This window comes from Leucopleurus acutus (assembly GCF_964270905.1).
Source record: "Leucopleurus acutus genome assembly, chromosome: 1".
NCBI classification, from domain to species: Eukaryota; Metazoa; Chordata; class Mammalia; order Artiodactyla; family Delphinidae; genus Leucopleurus; species Leucopleurus acutus.
In genome coordinates, this window is record NC_139142.1 from 4,641,548 (window position 1) to 4,661,638 (window position 20,091).

General features: G+C 58.0%; 1 protein-coding gene across 2 annotated transcripts in view; it reads right to left on the minus strand.

Moving 5' to 3' along the window:
• The window catches only part of EVL (Enah/Vasp-like), a 164,446-nt gene that overhangs the window by 19,401 nt on the left and 124,954 nt on the right, over positions 1–20,091 (minus strand). For both annotated transcript variants that reach the window (XM_082839594.1, XM_082839593.1), the window contains exon 4: positions 3,408–3,471. In XM_082839594.1, the coding sequence (XP_082695720.1) occupies positions 3,408–3,471 (64 nt within the window). The remainder of the gene's footprint in view (positions 1–3,407; positions 3,472–20,091) is intronic.

A 20,091-nucleotide genomic window follows, 5' to 3' on the forward strand; every position in this document is an offset into this window, starting at 1 on the left:
AGCTGCGGCCTGGCCTCCATCTGGAGGGCCATTTGGGAAGCTGCGCCGTAGTGCGGGGTGTACCTCTGCGGGGACTAACCTCCTAGCTCCTCGCACGAGTGGCCCTGGGTTGCTCTTCAAGGTTGGACGAGTGAACACACTGACCCACAAACACATCCAGAGAACCTGGGGCTGAGATGCTGGGGGAGGAGGGGCTCGAGGAGTCATGTGGGCCCGGGTGGCAGCAGGGCTTCAACTGCTGAGAGGCAACTCTGAAGGCCTGTGATGGGGCGCGGGCTGAGCGGGAGGCTGTGGGCCACGTGTCTGCTCCGCTGGTGTACAGCGCGCTGATGTCTGGGGCCGGGTGTGCATGCAGCAGCTGCTCAGTACGCGCTGTGTGTGGAAGAGCTACACGGGGCTGCCCAGCTGCCTTCCCCTTGGAGGAAGGTCAAGTGGGACCCGGAGTTTACTGCAAGGTCATTTAGAGGTAGAGAGCTTTCTGGTTCCCGTTCTGGGATTCACTGGTTTGTGATTACAGGCAAGTCATTTCCCTTTCCTGGGCCTCAGATTCCTCTCCATAAATAAGCATAAGAACACCTGTTTCATGGGGTTCTTGTGAGGATTATGCCCGAGATCTAAAAAATAATGAAAAAGACGCTTCTGACCCTAAAGAGTCCCTACCTCACTGCTGGGCACCACGCAATTCCTCTCTTTCTGGGCCCCGCTCCGTGGTGACTGCCAGGGATGCAGGGGGAGTAGGATCCCTGCTCTGCAGTTTGATGCCTGTGGTTCATAGACTGACCTCCCGGGGTCGCTCGGTCTGTGCACAGTCGACTGCAGACAAAACTGAATGGCCCTCTGCAGCCAGTGGCCTGGAACACTGGACTTGGGGGGTGGCGTTGGATAAAGTGCGTGGTGTTTCACCAGTTCTGAGAGCACAACTGCAGGGTGTGTTTAGGACGCAGGCCCTTCTCTGGGTGGAGGCAGCCCTGGGACCTGGCACAGGGCTGAGCTGGGGCCAGTTCTGGTTCTGTTACTAAGTTTTGCTTACTTTGGGCAAGTCATTTCTGTTCTCTGAGCTTCAGTTGGCTCATGTGAGAAATAGTATGGGTTGTAACAACCCCTGACGGCTGATGTGAGGATTAAAATGAAACACAGTGTGTAAAAGCCCCTGTAAACTGCAGTATGTGATACTCCCGAGAGGCTAGCAGACAGGCCAGGGGAATTAATAAAAGGGAACCTCTGGGCTCCCCTGCTGGCTCAGGGTTGAGAGTCCGCCTGCCGATGCAGGGGACACGGGTTCGTGCCCCGGTCCGGGAAGATCCCACATGCCGCGGAGCGGCTGGGCCCGTGAGCCATGGCCGCTGAGCCTGTGCGTCCGGAGCCTGTGCTCCGCAACGGGAGAGGCCACAGCAGTGAGAGGCCCGTGTACCGCAAAAAAAAAAAAAAGGAACCTCTGAGGTCAGGGGAACTGGTCTCGGCCACTCGCTGCAAGGCTGCCACCTTCATCCACTGGACAATCGTGTTCATATCAGCATTATTTACAATAGCCAAAATGTCAAAGCAAGAAAAATAATATAGGAAAAATGTGGTCTACACATACGATGGAATATTACGTACTTTAAAAAGGAAGAAAAAAATTTTTTTTTTCAAAGTTAGAAAATTCTGACATATGATACAGCCTGGATGCACCCTGAAGACATTATGCTCAGTGACATTAACCAGCCACAAAGACACTTACTGTATGATTCTGTTTACATTAGGTACACAGAGCAGTCAAGTTCATAAAGATGGAAAGTAGGATGCTGGCTGCCAGGGGCTATGGGAGTGGGGAGGGGGGAGTTAATGTTCACTGGGCATAGAGTTTCAGTTTGTTTGTTTGTTTGTTTTTGGGTTTTTTTTTTGCGGTACGCGGGCCTCTCACTGTTGTGGCCTCTCCCGTTGCGGAGCACAGGCTCTGGCCGCGCAGGCTCAGCGGCCATGGCTCCCGGGCCCAGCCGCTCCGCGGCATGTGGGATCTTCCCGGACCGGGGCACGAACCCGTGTCCCCTGCATCGGCAGGCGGACTCCCAACCACTGCGCCACCAGGGAAGCCCGGGTGTTAGCGTTTAATGGGGACAGAGTTTCATTTTTGCTGCAAACGTTCTGTGGATGGGTGATGATGCTGGTTGCACAATGACGTGGACGTCCTTAATACCACTGATCTGTACGCTTAAAAATGGCTAATATGGTAAATCTGATGATTTTTAAAATTTTAAATAAATTGTTAAAAAGCCGGGAAAAAAAAAAAAAGGAACCTCTCCAACCTGAGTCTGGGAAGCATATTCCCATCTTTCCTTCGTTAACACTGTTACCTTCAAACAGGAAGCCGAGGCCTAGAGCAGTAACTGGCCCAAGGTCACAAAGTACACCATGGCGGCCAGAAGGTGCTCAGAGCAGCGGAGAGGCTCGAGAAGAGAACTCCCTGAGAGAGTCTCACAGCCAGGTGAGGGTGGGGATGTCGCCTGCCCAGCTCCCGGCCCGGGCTCTACCTGTCTCACCACAGGCACGCCCTCTCCCGCTGACCCGGGTGAGGATGCAGGCCCCAGGCCTGCCTCCGCAGCACGGCTCCCACAGAGCTGGGACTCCAAGCCCCTCAGAGACGCTGAGTCCCCACCCAGGAGGCACAGAGCAGGTTCAAGCCCTGGCGCTGCCTCACCTGGCAACGTGACCTGGGGGGGCTGCTCCCTCCTTGGCCACCACGACCTCTTTTGTAACTTCAGGACAATGGCACTGGCCCTTCCTCCCAGTTCTAACACTTAAGAGGCTCCTTGGAGGGGGCCGGGGGGGCAGGGCGTCACCCTATGGCCCAAATCCCACCGGCGCAGCCCTGGCCCAGCTGTCCAAGAGCAGCTGCAGCGCACAAAGTGCTCTCACAGCCTCTGTCTGCTTTAACCTCCGCCGGGAGGTGAGCAGGCAGGGGGTTACGATCCCCCAGAGAGGCCGTGGCACCCACCCAGGGCACCCAGCGAGAGAGTGCCAGGACCAGGGCTCACGAGGCCTTCGGATAGAGCACAGGATGGGGTCAAGGACGGGCCTCAGTCGCACAGGCCTGGCGGGTCACGTCCGCCCATCTCCAGCAGTACAGCCTTGGCCACGTTACTGAATCCCCAGATGACTACCTCCTAATATACCCAGGAGGGCTGTGCTCAATAAGTGAACGACACAGGACACTGCCAGGCTGATCACGAGGCTGCAGCGCCGGCGAGCTCACCCCCCCTCCGCCCCCCGTGAAACCACACCCTCTCACGGTCACTGGCAAAGCAGCAGTGAGCTGGCTCCCCTTCCTTTCTGGTCAGGCCTGTTCCCCCGCCCCCGTGTCTCTCTGGGAGTCCTGGCTGCAGCTACAGGTGTGTCCTCCAGGCTGGCCCCTGCTGCTGGGGGGTTACCTTCTCTGGATGTCCATCTCATCAGGAGACGGGCCATTCTGCACCTGACGCTGGCTGGAGGAGCCTGTGGGGCAGAGAAGCACAAGAGCGCAGCGGTTAACAGAGAAGAAAGGACCCCCGGGACTCTCCCTGCCTCTGCCCTCTGGTCCCACCGGAGACGGTCTCAACCGCTGGTCCTCAGCCCTGCAACACCCTGTCCCACCTCACCCTCTCAGTCAAACCTCCTTCTCCCTTTCTTGCGGCTCCTGCCTTGGCGCCGGTAAAGGGGGTGCCATTTCACACGGCTCAGAATCGCCCCTTCTCGCCTGACCCCTCTGGCCTCCCTCTCAAACTGCACCTGCCGTTGCCACTTCCTCACTTGCCACTGTGCCCTCGACCCTCAACAACTGGCTCCGGCCTCTCTATGTCCCACAAAGCTGTTCTAACTAAAATTTGGAATCGCTGAACCCAGTAGATCCATTTTATTCCGCCTTTTGAGCAGGCGAATGACCCTTACGGCAGGTATGTGTCGGAGCCGGGGTTTCAGCACCGGGTCTGGGCCGCAGCCCCGTGCCCCTCACCGCGATGTGACGCCCTCCTGCCTGCATCTAGGCGTCTGGAGCTGTGCGGTGGGCAGAAGAGGACAGAGCAACTGTGGAGCCTTCCAGGCTACATTCTTGCCCTTGACCCTGAAGGCAGGGCCCCAGAACAGGCGAGGTCTGTGGAGTGTACCTCCTGTTCAGACCAGGACTGGTGCTGTGTTACATTCACAGGAAAATCAAGCTTTTGCTCCAATCTGAGAAGGAGCTGATTGTTCCTTCTCTTCGCCAGCTCAGGTGTCACTGGGGAACTGTGGAGTCACAGCAATGGGGGAGGGACTCCGGGCAAGCTGGCCTCACGCCTCGCTGCCTAGGTGGGGAAGGGGCACGTCTACTCTCTAGGATGAGGGGCGCACGACAAAATCCACGATGGGCAGAAGGCTTCTCCCACAGGTGCTTCAAACAGCTGAGAGATTAGCAGGGCGCCCCCTGGGCCAGGGGCACAGCGGCACAGAGAGTAACAGAATCTCAAAGCCGAAACAGGTCATCTGATTCTGGGGCAAGCTTCTGCCCAGCACAGGTGCCCTCCAGGCCGGCTCTCCGAGCAGGATCCCCGCAACGCAAGCCTCACCTCCCAAGGGAGCAGGTCCCTTCCTACACCGAGGTCCCAAATCTACCCACCCAGGAAGGCCCGATTTCCACCCCCAGGTGTGACAACACGGGTTGAATCCTTTTCTACTTTTCTACGCTTGACAGTCCTTTCCAAGCCGGGAGTTTGCTTCCATATTCAGCAGTGCCCAGTCCTAGGCCCCAGTACGGGCTTCAGTCACGTTTTCAGTGAGCCTTGCTTTGCCGCTTCCGGACCCCTGTGTGGATGCTTTAGTTGGGGAAAGAGGATCCAGGTGGTGGGCAGTGGGCCAGCTGCTTGACGGGAGGAGGCCTCCTAGCACCTGAGGATGAATTTCTCCCCTGGGTGGCCCTGCCTGACCCTGCCTTGTTCAATGCCAACTGCTGAACTCAGGGGCCGGGCAGGAGAGAAGACGCCTGCGTACTCTTTACAGAGGTGACTACATAAATATCTGGTGGCCTGGCACATTAGTAGGTGTGAAATAAATACTGGTTTTCTTTTCCTGTCTCTAAACATGCTTGTTCTGCTTTATTTAACATAAAATAACTCTGCTCTTTCTAAAAATTGGTTTTTCTGTAAATATGTCCAGTATAGACATTAGAAAAATTTTCAAGTTTAATAAAGAAAAAACATTCCTAATTAAAAAAAAAAAATCCGCGGTGGAAGGCATCTCTTTTCTCTCCTACTCCGTGAGGCCCAGGCTTTCGGGCTCCTCTCCTCTTGTTCTCAGGAAACCAGAGAAAGAATACGAGAACACTGCTTTACAGCAGTGTCAGGTCACTTCTCTTAATTTAATTTACAGTTACTGTAATTCTCACAACCCTACTGGACAGCTCCCAGGAAGGCTTGTAACAGGCGAGGGAACAGCCCAGAAAGGGTAAGTGACACACCTGTAAACAGGAGAACCAAGCTCAGACTACCCGCAAAACGCCACTTTCTTTCTTAAATTCAGTCGCACCGTGGTGTCGGCTGAGACCGGCCTGTAGGATGAAGAGTGCAGGTGGCAGACTGGCCAGAAGAGTCCCAGGTGAGGGGCCGCAGCCCTCAGACAGCGCCCAGGCTCTGCCTGGTGTCCGCGCGGCGGACAGTGCCACCCACTCGGCCCAGCATTTGGGGCTCAGGCCTGACAGCTGGACTCCTGCCTTGTTCCAAGACCCGGCCTCGGCTGCTGGGCCCGTGCCCGTGCCCGGATCTGCCCCTCTTCCGGGGCCAAGCCCCTGCCCCGGAGCCCCCGCCTGGCCCCTGGTCTGAGGACGGGAGCGCACCCTCGCTCTGACCGGGCCCCACCAGCTGTCAGGACCCCCCGCTGGCAGCCAGCTGCCACGGAGTGAACTGCAGAGCTCCTGCGCTTGTGCCCCTTGTTCCGCCCGCCGGCCTGGACTGCCTCCTGACACCCTCAGCCAGCCGGCCTGGCCAGGGTGGGAGGACCGAGCGCAGCCCTCGCTGCTCCCAGGGGGCTCCAGTCCCTGCGCGTGAGGCATCTCAAAACGAGACGGCTAGAACTTTAGACACCACGGGGCAGGAAGAGACAACACTGGTTGCGTGAGGCCTCCCGTTCTTCTTAACCTCAGAAAACGTGGTTATGTCTTGAGCTGCGAGGGTCCTTAGCATTAGGAAGTACAGGCCCTCTGTCTCAGAGGGGAGAGGTCTGTCCAGGGGCGCGCGGGGCGTGCCTCCTTCCTCCTGGCCCATTCCACCCACTGGCCACGGTGCCCCACTGGCAGAGGCAGGAGGAGAACGGGGAGGAGGCTCCACCCTCCAGGACGGTCTAGGGCCTTCGGGAAGCCTGGGTGCAGCCCATCTGTAGATGCCTCTTGTGTTGAGATCTCAGGGCGGGAGCGTCGGGCGGCTGGTCATCACTCCCGTCTGTCCCGCGCCCCGAGTTACTTCCCATGATTCTCTGAGCGGTGCGATCAGAAGCCAAACACGTGGAGTGTCCTGTGCCCGAGTCACCGCAGGCCAGCCGTGGCCCCACCTCCAGGATCCAGGATCCAGGTGGGGACCGCAGGCCCCCCCACCCCCCAGTTTCCTTAGCTACCAAGTTCTCTGCTGCTGCGTCTGAGACCCCAGCAGAATCCACCTGCCTCTCCCTGCTCACGCGGCTGCCTCAGCATCTCTCCTGGACCCGTGCCTTAGTCAACCAAAGGGACCTCCGCCTCTACCCACACCCCTTTCTCCCCATCCAGCTTCCACACTGACTGCAGATCACATGATCTCTGGAAAACACAAGTCTGACCCCTATGGGGTCAAGTCCAAGCTCAATGGAGTCAGGAGTCCAGCCCATCCCCACAGCCGCTTCTCCTGGACTCACCCCCCCCCCCCGCCCCCACAGCAGGCCTTCTGCACCTGCTCACTAAGCCTGGATCACCTGCTGTGCTTCCCACCTCCCCATCTCTGTGTGGCCCCCATCCACCCGGGACACCTTCCTCACCTACCACGTCTTCAAGGCCCAACTGCATAGCTGCCTCTGCCAGGAAGCCTGCCCTGCATCCTCCTGCCTCCACTGCTCGGCCTCTCCCACACCACTTTCTGATATTACAGTGATTGGAGGGCAGAGACCACGCCTGTCACTCATCACTCCCTGCTCAAGGCCGGCTCACATCAGGTACTCGGCGTATTTTATCCAACGGAGTTGGGAAGGTCTGAGGGAACCTTGGTGTGATCACCAAGCCCAGGGAAAAAAGCACAGGGTAAGGAATGGGACTGAACTCGCTCAGATGAAGATAAGACCTACCTAGAAGCGAGCCACAGAAACACAGGGCTCCCCAGGTCCGTGCCTGTTCAGAGAGGAGGCCGACTGGGGCACAGTTCCCAGGCCAACTACTCCCCGCCGGCACCAGGGGCCCACTGCCGCCCGGAGAAGGGGTGTTGGTGGCTTTGAGAGGTGGGGAGGGGGCTTGCCCAAGGCCATGGGGCTCGGTGTCACAAGCTTGCCAAGTCTGGGAGCTCCAACTAAGACAGATGCTGCCCTTCTCTCACTCACTTCAAACAAGTTTTGCAAAGTCACAATAAAGAGCCTAATTTGCACTACAGACACATGACAAAGAGGAAAATTTAACGTGGAACATGGACCCAACGTCGGGAGAAGCGGGGTGCCTGTGAGGTTCTGGTGTCTTGTGGGTCCAGCCCACAGCGTCAGAGTGCACACCCTGGTGGCAGGCCAGGGCAGAGGGTGGCCCGTGCCCGATGGAGCCCCTGTCTGACCACAGAGAGGAGCCTGGGGATGGGACAGGCAGGCTCGTCCGCTCTGAGTCCATCTGACATGATGCTTCTTGGGGAAGGAGTGACTTCTTGTCCCCTGAGGCCCACATTCCAGCTTCAGGTCGGAGTCCCATCACACACCCACTCCTACAAACACGCTGGTGACTCAGAGGAGGCCCTTTTACCCTTGGGGGTCATACAACACCAGAGGGGAGGGGCAGGCTGGCCACACCCAGGCCACGAGCCCGCCGGGAGGGGGTCTGGCAGCCGAAAGGCCCTAGGGCAAGTCACTGAGTGACCGGAGGCCACACTGGAGGGGAGAGAGGGGCTGGGAGGACTGAGGTCAGACCTGGGGCCTCAGCAGCGAGCAGGGCGTGAACGACCCCACGCCCTCCACGGGGTACAGGGCTGTTTCCAGATGGGGTGAGAGCGCCTGGTCCGGGTACCGCACCCCCGAAGACTTCCACGGCCTCCAGCTGCGACACAGATTCCAGCGTGAGATGCGATCGTCCTCGGGAGCACTGCCCTCAGTTAGCAGCAAGGGGCCGGGGAGAGCAGACGGAGGAAAAGCCGGCTGCACAGGGTCAGGCTTCCGGGAGCTGGGACCCAAGGGGCTGGCCCCCGGCCCCGCCCCAGCCTTGCTGAGAGGGGTGCAGGGGACAGGCGGGGCCCAGGCCCTGCTCTGCTGTGCAGGGGGCGCCTCCTCACGGGGACTCTGCGAGCCCAGGCTCCCTGTCCCCTAGGACGTATTACGTGCACCTGTATGTGCCAGGACCCGGGCGCACAGCCGTCCGACTTAACCCCCAGGCACGTAACTGTCCTGTTCTCCACGTGCCCGGCACTTAACGTACTTCTTGGCATCCGGTCAACACTCGACAAATATCTGTTGAATACATGCATGACCGGGCCCCAGGCAAACTGCTTGATGATCTCCAACAGCTGTCGAGGCTGTGCAGGCGGTACGTTCTAGAGCTTTCCCTTCACGCTGGAAACAGGCCGTGGCCGAGCCGGGGACGCGCCTCGCGAGCGGGAGATTCGCGAGCAGGGAGACACCGTGGTCACCAGCGGGGGTGGCACTTGGCCAACTCGAGGCGACGGGATGTGGGATGAGGGAACTCAAGTTTATCGAGCAGCCACCATGCTGCGTGCCAGGTCCTGCGCCAGAGACTCCCAGACGTCACTCACTTAACCCGCACCCTCACCCCAGGAGCCTTGGTGCCATCCGTATTTTATCCTAAGGAAGCCGGAGAGCAGAATTCAGCTCCCTTAGACACATGCCCTTGAACTGCTCCGCCTCCTGGGGAAGGAAGGGTGGGGGAGGCCGGATGGGAGGACAGGGGCAGAGGGTCCTAGAGAGCAGCGTGAAGGGCGGGAGGCAGGCAGCAGCCGCCGGGTCGGGGGGGAGTGGGGGGAGCCCCGGTGCCCTTTCCCGGCCGGAGTCCAGCCCCCGCAGACTCTCAGCACCCACTGGCCTCTGGGGAGGGAGACTGTGGGTCGGCCTGCCTGCCGCCATCCTGCCTGACCCCACGCAGGTGCCCTGCCCACGTAGTGCTTGGGTGAAGTGAGCGCAAATGAACGCTCCTGACCCAGGAGAAAGATCTGTATCCCAGGCTCTCAGCTGTGCAGAGCCTGAAGGGCCGCAGCGAGGAGAGACCCCAGAGCCTACCCGGGGTCTACTTCCCAGTGGGCTGAAGCCCGTCCTGCTGGCACTGTTCCCACGGGAGCCGGTCAGGACCAGACAGGGGCCTGGACGGTGGAGAGCAGAGCTCGTGTTCCCCCTCCAGTCCTCCCAGCACCCCTCATTCCTGTTTCCCAGCTCCTCCCCGTTCCTGGCTAGCCTCCCTGGACCGTTTCAGTTTGTTCAAATACCCTCTGGAGTGAGCCTGGAGCCGGGGAGACCCAGGTTCTTGCTGGATTTCGGCCACGCCGTAGTTAAGCCCCTCCCCGCTCCTGGCCTCAGTTTCCTATAGAGTGAGAAGGATGGAAGCAAGGATCTCCTAGTTCTGAATCTCTGCAACTTAAAAGGACAAACAAGGAAATACACCTAAATGTTCACAGTGGCTACCTCTGGATTGTGGGTTCTTCCCCTCTTTTTGAACTTCCAAATTCTGCACAAGCAGGACGCATCAGCTTATAATAAAGAAACAAAAGACTTAAGAGTCCCCACGGAGGGGATAAGCGCTCCACTGTGACTCCACCCTGAGTCTGGCTGTGCAGGGCAGGCAGAGGCCGTACCGCTCCTGCCCCAGGTACCGCACTTCAAGTTACACAGCTGAGGTAGGCAGATAAGCACTGCGGACACCTTCTCATGAGAAAGGCCGTCCTCCTGCTGGCCATTAACATTTATGAGGCCCTGGGACACCAGCCCCCAGCTCCTCTGGGACAGAAGGGACAGGCCAGGTTTCCAGGCAGTCTCTACAGGAAAGGCATCCCCTGGGCCTCCTGAAAAGATGGAACCTGAGATCCCAGCAGCACCAGAAACCAAGGATCCAGCACCTGCTCAGTGATGCCTGATGGAATTTCTGGCCAGCAAGTGACAGCCACCTGGCCCAGGCTGGGCAGAGCCCCAAGCCCTTTCGAGCCCCCTTCCCCTCTGCTGTCTCTCTGGCTGACTCCTTCTCCTTTCTCCAGAGGCGCTTCCATTTTGGACCGGCTCAGAGCCACACTCTGAGATGGGGTGCAGCCTTCCCTTCTCGTGTCTAGGTTCCTGCTGCCAAGCGAGCAAACACACACGTGGGAATGGAGCCTGTGATCCGGGCCTAAGCTCAGGCCTGGCCACGGTCTTCAGAGCCACCCTGCCAAGGCCACCCAGGAATCGGTGGCAGAGCTGGGACCAGCGCCCAGGGCTCTGTCCACACCAGCATGCTGATGCTCGGCTCTGGTTGGACAGACAGCTGCCTCACCACCTCTGAGACGCTCAGGAAGCCCAGGCAGGGGTGCCTAACCCACCTCCTGAGCCTGGCTCAGCAGCAGACAAATCCCGACTGCCACCGCCCTGCCAGTCTGATTGCTTGCTGAAAGCTGCCCGTGTCAGTTTTCTGGTGCCTCTCTGCCAGTCCTCATGAGGGGATTGAGGCTCACAGTGGCTGGCGCGTGGGGCAGCTTGCTTTGTTTTGCTCAGGTCGCCAGGGCCAGCTGTTTTGTCATCCACTGCAATCCTGTAATACACCCTCATCCACGGGCCCGCCACTTACGGCTCAACCCCAGGGTGACCGGTGGTTAAAGCTGTGTCTAAGAGGCCAGTGTCGAAATGACCTGTAGACCCAGGTCAGCACGTGCAGATGCAGAGGCTGCAATTCAGACAGGGGCGAACTGCCCAAGGCCACACAGTAAGAAGCACCTACCAGCCTTGCAATTAAGCATCAGCATGGTACGCCAGAGAGGAAAGGCCCTTTCACTCCAATGACAGCAGGAGGCCTGGGTGCTAGCAAGCAGGGTCCCCTCTCCTGGCGTAGAGGGATCCTGAGGCCAGGGGAAAGGGAGGGACTTGCCCAAGAACACATCCAAACAGGGGTGAACGGGGCGAGAACCCAGGTCTCCTGGCTTCCAGGCCAGGATGCTGCCAACCAGCCTGCTTAGTCCCACTCAGGCTGTGGTCCTCAGGCCAATTATCATCCTAGTAAAATATTTTTTCTCCCTTTCTTAATAAGCTCCTTTCAGAACACATTACACACCTTGAAAAGGATCTCAAATAGAATAAAGTGCAATAAATCTGTCACACATTTATTGCCAGCGTGACAAACCACCTTTGCGTCATTTTTGTGATTAATCTGCTCAATCATCCAGGGCAGAGCCTGTCAGACCTATGTCATAGACGGGGAAACTGAGGCTTGGAAAGGGTGAGCGACTTCCCAAGGCCACAGGTACCCCAAGTGGACGGGGCTGCTGGGACCGGAGCCCACACTGGCCGCGGCCCAGCCCGCGTGCTGCCGCGTCTGCCCACCCTTCCTGCAAGGCCTCGTTCAGAACAGCATCTCAACCCTCCGACCTTCAGTGACAGGGAGGTCGTCGCAAGACCCAGAGCTCCGGCCCCGCCTCCCCCAGCACCTGGGAGCGGAAGGGGAGGCCCGGGAGGAGCGGGGAGGAGGGGGAGGGGCTCCCGTCACCTACAGCTCACTCTGCAAAGCACGGTGCAGTCGCAGTGGCAGAAGCAGAAGCAGTGGAAGGTCCACTCCCTGCTGACCATTACGGGCAGGCCCCGGGGCGCAGTCCGGAGGCGCGCTGCTCACATCCTGCCCACTTACCTCTCCTTCCTCAGCCGCCTGGCTTGGGCACTGGGAAACTGATACGCCGGGCAGCCGTCAAATGGGCTTCGCCGCTTCAATGTTTAATGAGGCTTCCCAGCTAACCTATCAGAACCCGCCTGCCTACCCGACTCCAGAAAGCTCTGGGGGCCCAGGAGGAGGGTCCAGACCCCTCGTGGGGCCAGCCCACGGGCCCTGGTGACGCCAGGTGTTTTCCAGAAGGAGCCTCCCACCGTGGTTCGCTCTCCTCTTGCCCCCGTGGGCTGTGGGAGGGGACGAGGTGGGTGCGGAGCCAGAGGGGACAGGTGACCAACCGAGGGAAGAGTCCCAGGCACTGCTGACCTTGGCCGCCCGCTCCTCCCGAGCTCCATCGGCCGTTCCTTGGAGTTCCTCTCCTCTCCTCGCTGCTTCTCTCAGCCAATCCCTGCCCCTCCTGCCTGCTTTCCAGCCCAACCGGCTTCAAGGCCCGCGGGAAGTCAATCCTTCACCCCCTTCCACCACCCTGGACCCCCTTCTGCCATCATACCTGTGGGTGCAGTGGCTGCTCCTTCCGCTGTGAAGGTGCCTCTGCACTTCCCCAGCTGGCAAAGCCCCAGGGCCCATAAAGCCCAGAGTCAAGGGGGTCGCTGACCCCATGGAGCCTTCCCCGACTCCTAGGTTGCCTCCTGCGGTCTCTCTGTCTCTGACTCTTCCCCTTGAGCCCTGCTCTCACACGAAACATCAGAAAGCATAGCGCTTCTGTGCTGGTCCCCACGTGGGAAACATCACTCCCATGGGTCCCTTGGGAAACGCTTCCCGGCCCCGGCCCGCAGCCCCTCCTCCAGCTCCTCTTTCCCTACCAGTGGCCTACTGGGGTCAGGCCCCACCTCCCTTGCCATCTTCCCTTGTGATGCTGACTGCTCCGTCTTTACTGCCCTGAGCTAATGCAAATATGTGCGGATTTGTAAGGCACCACAAAGGACTTCAGAGGAGCCTGGGATCCCCCAGACTTGCTGCCTAGGAGGGGCATCTCAAGATTGGCACCTCCTACCCCGCCCCCGCCCTTCCTCCCTGATGCGGGGCTCACACGGCCTTGCCTGTCCAAATCTTTCCCCGGATGATTAACACAGCGGTTCTGCTGGGCTTTGGGGCCTTGGGTAGCTAGTCGCTTTCCCTCTTTGGGACTTAATTTCCCACCTGCGGGGCTGAGCCAGAGGAGGCATCAGGCGCTGAGCGCGGCACTCCCCGTTCACACAGTGCACGGACTTGAGGCCACTGGAGCTAAATCTGAGTCCTGGCTCTGCCACTCTTTGACCGTGGGCATGTTGCTGAAGCTCTCTCACTCTGTTGTCTGGTCTGAAACAACGAGAGCATCCCTTATCTCGGGGTGTGCATCTTCAACGCGTTAGTGTCAGCCTAGAGTCTGACATAGCACGACTCAGCCCTCTGCCAGTGCCCCTTCTTCTTAGGGAATTCTGAGTGACTAACATTTCATATCTCTATCTATTAAATTCTCATAACACATCCCAGGAGTGGAATTATCGTTACCTCAGCAGGCCAGGGACGCCCAGAGAGATTAAAAGCTTGTCTACGTCAAGTAAGTGACAGAGTCAGAAGCAGAACGAGCTCCTGCAGCTTCCGAGCCCATGTTCTGTCCCCATCAGCTTCCTGTCTCTTCAGAGGTCAGCTCTGCAATGGGTCATGTTGAGAAAACTCCCCAAGGGGGAGGTCTTCAGGAGCAGTTTCTCTCCTTGGGATCCAGTGGTCAGAAATGCAACTCCGGGCCACCCCACCAGCCACGGACCACTTCTCCTTAGAAAAGCGCTATGTGTCAGGTGCAAGTAGCTGGAGAAACTGAAGGTGAGGTTGTAACCGAAGCTAGGATGCGGGTCAGCAGAGCCGAGTGCTAATTCTCTTTGGGCTTTAGTGTCTCCATTACCTCCAACTGCTGAAGGCGCAGTGGATGGGGCCCGCAGAACTCGCACCTGCAGGTGGCAGGGCTCGGCCCCGACCACGCTGCCTGCTCCACCTCCAGCTGCTAGATGCTCCGGAAGCATGTGATGACATTTCATTAGCAGTGTTTGCAAAGGGAATCACGAGCTACCGAAACAGTCAGGCAAACAGCTGGATTTGCGCCCCGTTGCTGCCGGCGCGGGACTTTCCGAGCTAGCTTCTCTGTGTGTAACACGGGGGTCTTGGCTGATGTGGCTTTAAGGTCCTTTTCTACACTATGAGCCTATGAACTAGCTAATTAAATGTATTTGGTTCTTCAGCAAGGATTTATTCTAAGTTTTCTAGATGAGCTCACGTAAGAACGTCCTGCCAGTTATGTGTGGCTTGGCTCACCTCCAGCTGTGCCTGAGGTCACACGGTAGGGCTGCTCCTGCACTCTGCCGCTGAGGCCAGGCCACTCTCCGCCCTCCACGCCTCAACTGGAGAGGCCCCTGTGCCTTGGGCAGACCCTTCCACGGCGTGGGGTGCTCTGCGCTATGTGCAGAAACAGGAGGGCACAGAGCACCCTTCTGGAGCATCAGTTTTTTGTTTTTTTTTTGCGGTACGCGGGCCTCTCACTGCTGTGGCCTCTCCCGTTGCGGAGCACAGGCTCCGGACGCGCAGGCTCAGCGGCCATGGCTCACGGGCCCAGCCGCTCCGCAGCACGTGGGATCTTCCCGGACCGGGGCACGAACCCGTGTCCCCTGCATCGGCAGGCGGACTCTCAACCACTGCGCCACCAGGGAAGCCCTGGAGCATCAGTTTTACTGAATGGGAAATAATTCCAAATAGGGAAGGAGGCACAGATACACCATGGAGAAGAACATAAAATCTGCATGAGTTTTTACAACATGGCCCAGGACTTGCAAGGACTCTGGAGGCTGGGGGGTCTCTTGCAGCTCCACCGCACACCAGCCCCAGGACAGGCGGGATCCTGACCGGCATCCAGGGCCCTGCGACGCACTCTCTGAGCCTCGCCCCGGTGCGCTCTCCTAACCTCTCTGTTCTTCAGTCGGTCGCCTGCGTCCTCCTGAAATGTTGCTTTCTTTCCCGCCTTTCTCTGGTGCTTCCCCTGCCTGTGATGTGGCACGTTCCCACCTCTGCCCCACAAGCCCATGGCCCCAGGCTTGCTCAGGGACTTGGCGAAGCCCCGCCCGCCAGGCCCCAGGCTGCCCTTTATCAGAGTTGTGTAGGTGCCTGTGTGCACCCCTGCCGGACTGCGAGCGCCTTGAGAAGTGAAATACCCTACATTTATGCCCCACACCACCGTGTCTACTTCTCAAAAGCACCTGACAGGCTGTCAGTACAACCCCATGCAACAGATCAGAAATGGAGTTTCAGAGGCATGAATTACCCCCAATCGGTGGTAAAGATGGGTGAAGCCAGGACTCTTTCAGTCCCACCCGTCTGCCACCGCAAACAGCATGCCGTGTCCCTCCAAAGCTGGGAGACAGGTGGGGTGCTATCCACGGCCAGTGGCAACTGGGGCTGGCCGGCCGGGGCAAACCATCGCTGAGTCCATTTAGAAGCCACGGGCTGTGGCCAAGAGCTGCCCAGGAGCCACAGAGGCAGAGCACGAGGCTCTCAGTCTCAGGAAGTCCCAGGCAGCCGGGAATCGGCACGGACGCTTCCTCTAAGCCCTGGCAAGAGCCACGGCGCCAGGGCAGGACATCAGCATGTAACTTTTCACCTCTGAAGATCTGTCTGGCAGGGAGAGGAGGCCATGAAGGCCTGGGGCTCAAGGGGAAGGTCTAGGCCCTTCAAGACCTGGCCCCGACTGTTCCGCAAGCCTCACCGATTCCCCCACACCCGTCCAGGGTGGGAAGTGCCCCCGTGAAAGGCTCAAGCACATCTCTGTGCCTGTGCACGCGCGGCTTCCTCACCTGACTGTCCTCTCTCTTCTCTAACTGGCAAACTTCTATCCATCCTTGAAGCCCCAGATCCAGCATGCCCTCTGCAGAGGCTTTCCTGGAGCCCTGTCCCCGCATCTCAGGCTCCCGAGGCCCTGGACTTACTTCCCTCTGTCCCCACACTGGTACTGTCAAGTCCCTCTTCTCTGCCTGACTGAGCTCTGCAGACGCGGGAACCGTGTCTTGGTCCTCTCTGTGTGCTGGTGCACGGCCCATAACAGAACAGGCCCAGGATATGCCTGGTCCTTCATCCATCACACAAACGTCACTGTGCGCGGCACTGGGGATACAGCCGTGGACACAAACCGCTCTCCTGGGCCCTTGGTTCTCGAGAGGAAAGACAGGCAACACGGCAGCACGTAACAGGAGGAACGCAGCAGGAAGGGCTGAAGGGGCAGGTGTGTGGGTCCTGCCTCCCTGACGAGGCGTCATGTGAGCCGTGGGTTACTCGGAGGGAAGAGCATTCCAGATAGAAGGGACACCGGGGTGAAGGGACACGTGTGGCACAATCGGGGGGCGACCAGGAGGCCGCTGTGATGGGAAGTAAGTGGGTGAGGTAGAGAGTGGGGCGGAAGTGAATGAGCAAGGCAGCCAGGGCCAGGGAGGTCCACGCGGGCCTCGGTCAGGGTTTGGATTTGATTCTGGGTCAGACTGTAAGTCTCTGGAGAGCCCCGAGCAAGGCTCGACCTGGCCTGACCTAGACGTGGAAAGATCAATCTGCTTGTGTGTGGAGAACAGACTAAGCGCAGAAGCAGGCAAATCAAGTAGGTGTCCACTGTGAAAGCCCAGTCGTTTGTTGAATGAATAAATGATGAATGAAGGCAGGCAGCTGACAAGCGGGTGGGGGGCAGGGTCTCAAATGCTCACACCCTGTCCACTCTAGAAGCTGCAGGTTGCATCCAGGTCCAGCACCTGGGTTTCTGCATCCCTGGGATGGTCACTTACTAAAATGTTTGAGCTGGCTCTTATCCTATACGAGCTAAAGTTGGCAGAAGGCTGACCTGGAAATTATCATTCTTTAGGAAAGATATTAAGTATGCTAACTGAGAAAAAAGAAAATGGATGCTAATTAATTTTTGACTTATTTCAGAAGAAGTAGGCATTTCGATATAAAGATGGGCCAGGTTAAATGCCCATAATAATCAACCCGTGATCAAGCTGGGTTATGATTTAGAAAGTGTGGAGGCCACCAGCTGACTGGGATCTCTTTGACAGGCCATCTGGCTCACTGGGCAAAGGCCTGGACTTTGAATTGGAGACTTGGGCTCTGTCACTCACTAGTGTAGCCTTTGGCGAATCACTGCTGTGAGCCTTCGTTTCTTCAGCCTTAAAGTGGGGACAGGAATTCCTAACCTGTCCCCGACAGTCTCAGGAGGATGCCAGGGGACCCAATGAGACCAGGCAGGACAGGTACAACAAAAGACACGTTCCTTTCCTTGAGGAGCATGTGGGCCAGCCCCCGGGCACGTCACTGTTTCTTCCCACACCAGTGAGGACTCTGGCCGTTTCTGAGGGCTGAGATCTCAGACAGTGTCCTGGGATGGGGTGCTCCAGGGGCAAGCATGACAATTTGCATTCTTAGGGTGCTTTACAGCTTGCAAGTCACATTCCCACTTATGTTATCATTTGAGTCTCACAGCAACTTTGCAGGTGGTTATTATAACCCCCTTTAACGATGAGGAAACTGAGGCTCGGGGTGATGAAACGGCTTGCTCAAGGTTTCACAGGCTCTTGTGTGACAGGGCCTGGAGCACGGGCCTGGCACTCTGTCCTCTGCCCCCAGAGTCTGTGTCATCTGTCAGTCGCTGTGCTGACCACAGGCTGCTCACCACGACCCAACGCGAGATGTACTTGGTGGGCACTGGCGAGGCGGGCATCCATAATGGACCATTCAGGAGCTCAAGCCCCGACTGAGCATGTGATACCCAGGTCAGATCTAAGGAAAACGAAAAGCCCCAAAGAAATCCTCCCATTAGCGTTAGGGAGATGACCCTGGGGCCGGTGGAAGGAGGTCCTCCTTCTCCGGGATGGGAGCTACACACAAACCAGCAGTGCTTTAAAGGAAGACAATGATGGCAGCAGGCTGCTGCTGGGATGCTCAGAAATCAGGGGTCCCAAGAAGGCTACAAAGTACTGCCAAGGTGCAGAGGGAGACCCCAAGGGTCAGGCACAGCCTCTCCTTGGACCCTTGACTTGAACTCACCAGCCCAGCCCAAGCAGCCCGGCCTCCCTGTGTCTCCCAAGGCATCACCACAGGAGTTGATATGTTAGTTAACTTTTCAAATACTAAAAAAAAAAAAAAAAAGTAACTTCAAATTGTTATAGTAATTTACAGGTGACAAAAAACTTGCACAAACATCATCTCATGTTATCCTCACAACAACCCTGTGAGGTAGGTGTAGTAAACCCATTGTACAGATGGAGAAACTGAGTCTCAGAAATCTGAAGTGACTTGCCCGAGGGCACACCCTTGGCACGAGCAGTGCATGAACCCAGACTTGCCTGACTCCACGTCCGATACACGTGTACCCCAGGGCCACAAAGAGCTGGAGGTCGGTGAGAACACGGCTGCTGGCTGGGGAAGGCGTATTCCTTGGTTCAGGGTGCTGCTAGGCGGGCCAAGGTGACGGGTGCGATTTCTGTGTGAGACAATTCTATGTGCCATGTCCCTCAATCACAGATAGCACCCCTCGCCTTGCGCCCAGTTCCAAAAGTGGTGCTGGTCCAGGAACGTCGTCTTGGTCTGCAGAGGACGGCGTGACGGCAGGAAGCATCAGGCCACATGAGGGACAGACAGACAGACAGATGTGTGACTGCACCAGCGAGCTCACCTACTGTCCAAACACCTGGGTCGTGTTGGCCCTTCTTCGGGGCTCCTGCCCTCGACGGGCTCACAGCCTAGATGAGCAAATAGCGAGCTCAAACCAAGTGGATGACCATGTGCTGAGAGGCAGGGGGAGGCCCCTGGAGGGGAGGGGGGGAGGGGGGAGGGGGGGAGGGTGCCTTGTGGCTCGCAGCCCAAGCACGAAGCACGAGGACAACACACGTGAGGCTGGGGTCTGGGGTCGGGCCCAGTGCACGCCGCGTCAGGATAGACCATCCAGTGCAGTCGCAATATGGAGCTGGAGGTCTCAAGACCGGCAAGTCCCCGGGTCTTGGTTTGCCCCCCCTCACCTGTATGGATGCAGCCAGAGCTTGTCAGTTAGACAGTGTGCTGGTTTTTGAGGGTCCAGAGACAAACACGACACTTTCTGACTTCCCGGTCTGACCGAACGCACATGCTGAGAACAATACGACATGCTAGGTGGCATTAACCCCCGCGATGGAGGCGTAAATGAGCACCGTGGGAGTGCGGGGAAGGAGCGGGGCACCCTGCCACGGTGGCCGGAAATGGCTTGTCTGCAGAGCCAGGGTCCCGCAGAAGGAGTGGGGCTTGGAAGAGTGGGGACAGGAGGGCACGCTGGGGGTGGGGGGGCTCTGGGGAAGGTGCCCTGGTGAGTCACCGTGGGTGCAGGTGGTAGGACGCCCCGGGGGCTGGTGCGCAGGAAGTGGCCACCAGGGGGCAGGCAGGAGATGACACGGAGCCTCAGGGAACGGGTGTCCTCAGTGACCCTTTGTCGGGGATAGAAAGTGCCCACGGCCTCCGCAGGAGGGAGGTGAAAACAGCTTTTTTCCTTAGGAGAAAAAAGCAGGTAATTTTAAGAAGAAAAGAGGTTTATGAAAAGCAGAATCCAGCCCTGGCTCTACGAAGCCGGGAGGTGGGGCAGTGAGAGGAAACGGCTCCGGGCCTCACTCTTCAGGAGAGGCCCCTGGCCTGGGCGCCCTCCTGTGGGAGCTGACGCTGCAGCGGTTAAGGACATTGGAAAGACTGGGGGAACATTCATCCCCAGCACCAGCTTGAAATGCACCAACGAATGATGTTATCACAAGCAAACCAGGTAACAAAAGGCCGCACCGCTATGTTCTGAGAGACGTGCTTTAACTCATCCCATGTGGATTTGCACCAAGCTACCAGGTGCTCCTTTTCCTTTTTTGCAGAGTCCCAAAAGATAAAGTGGAACTATTCTGGTTGTCATCAGGGTGAGGGTAACAGGACATGGCTGGTGAACCCCTGGAACTCCACAACATAGACAGTTTGAAATTCACTGCATTCAACCCCAAACTGTAAGCAAAGTTGCCTTTGACCAGGCAAGCCCCTGTGCCCCTCCCTGC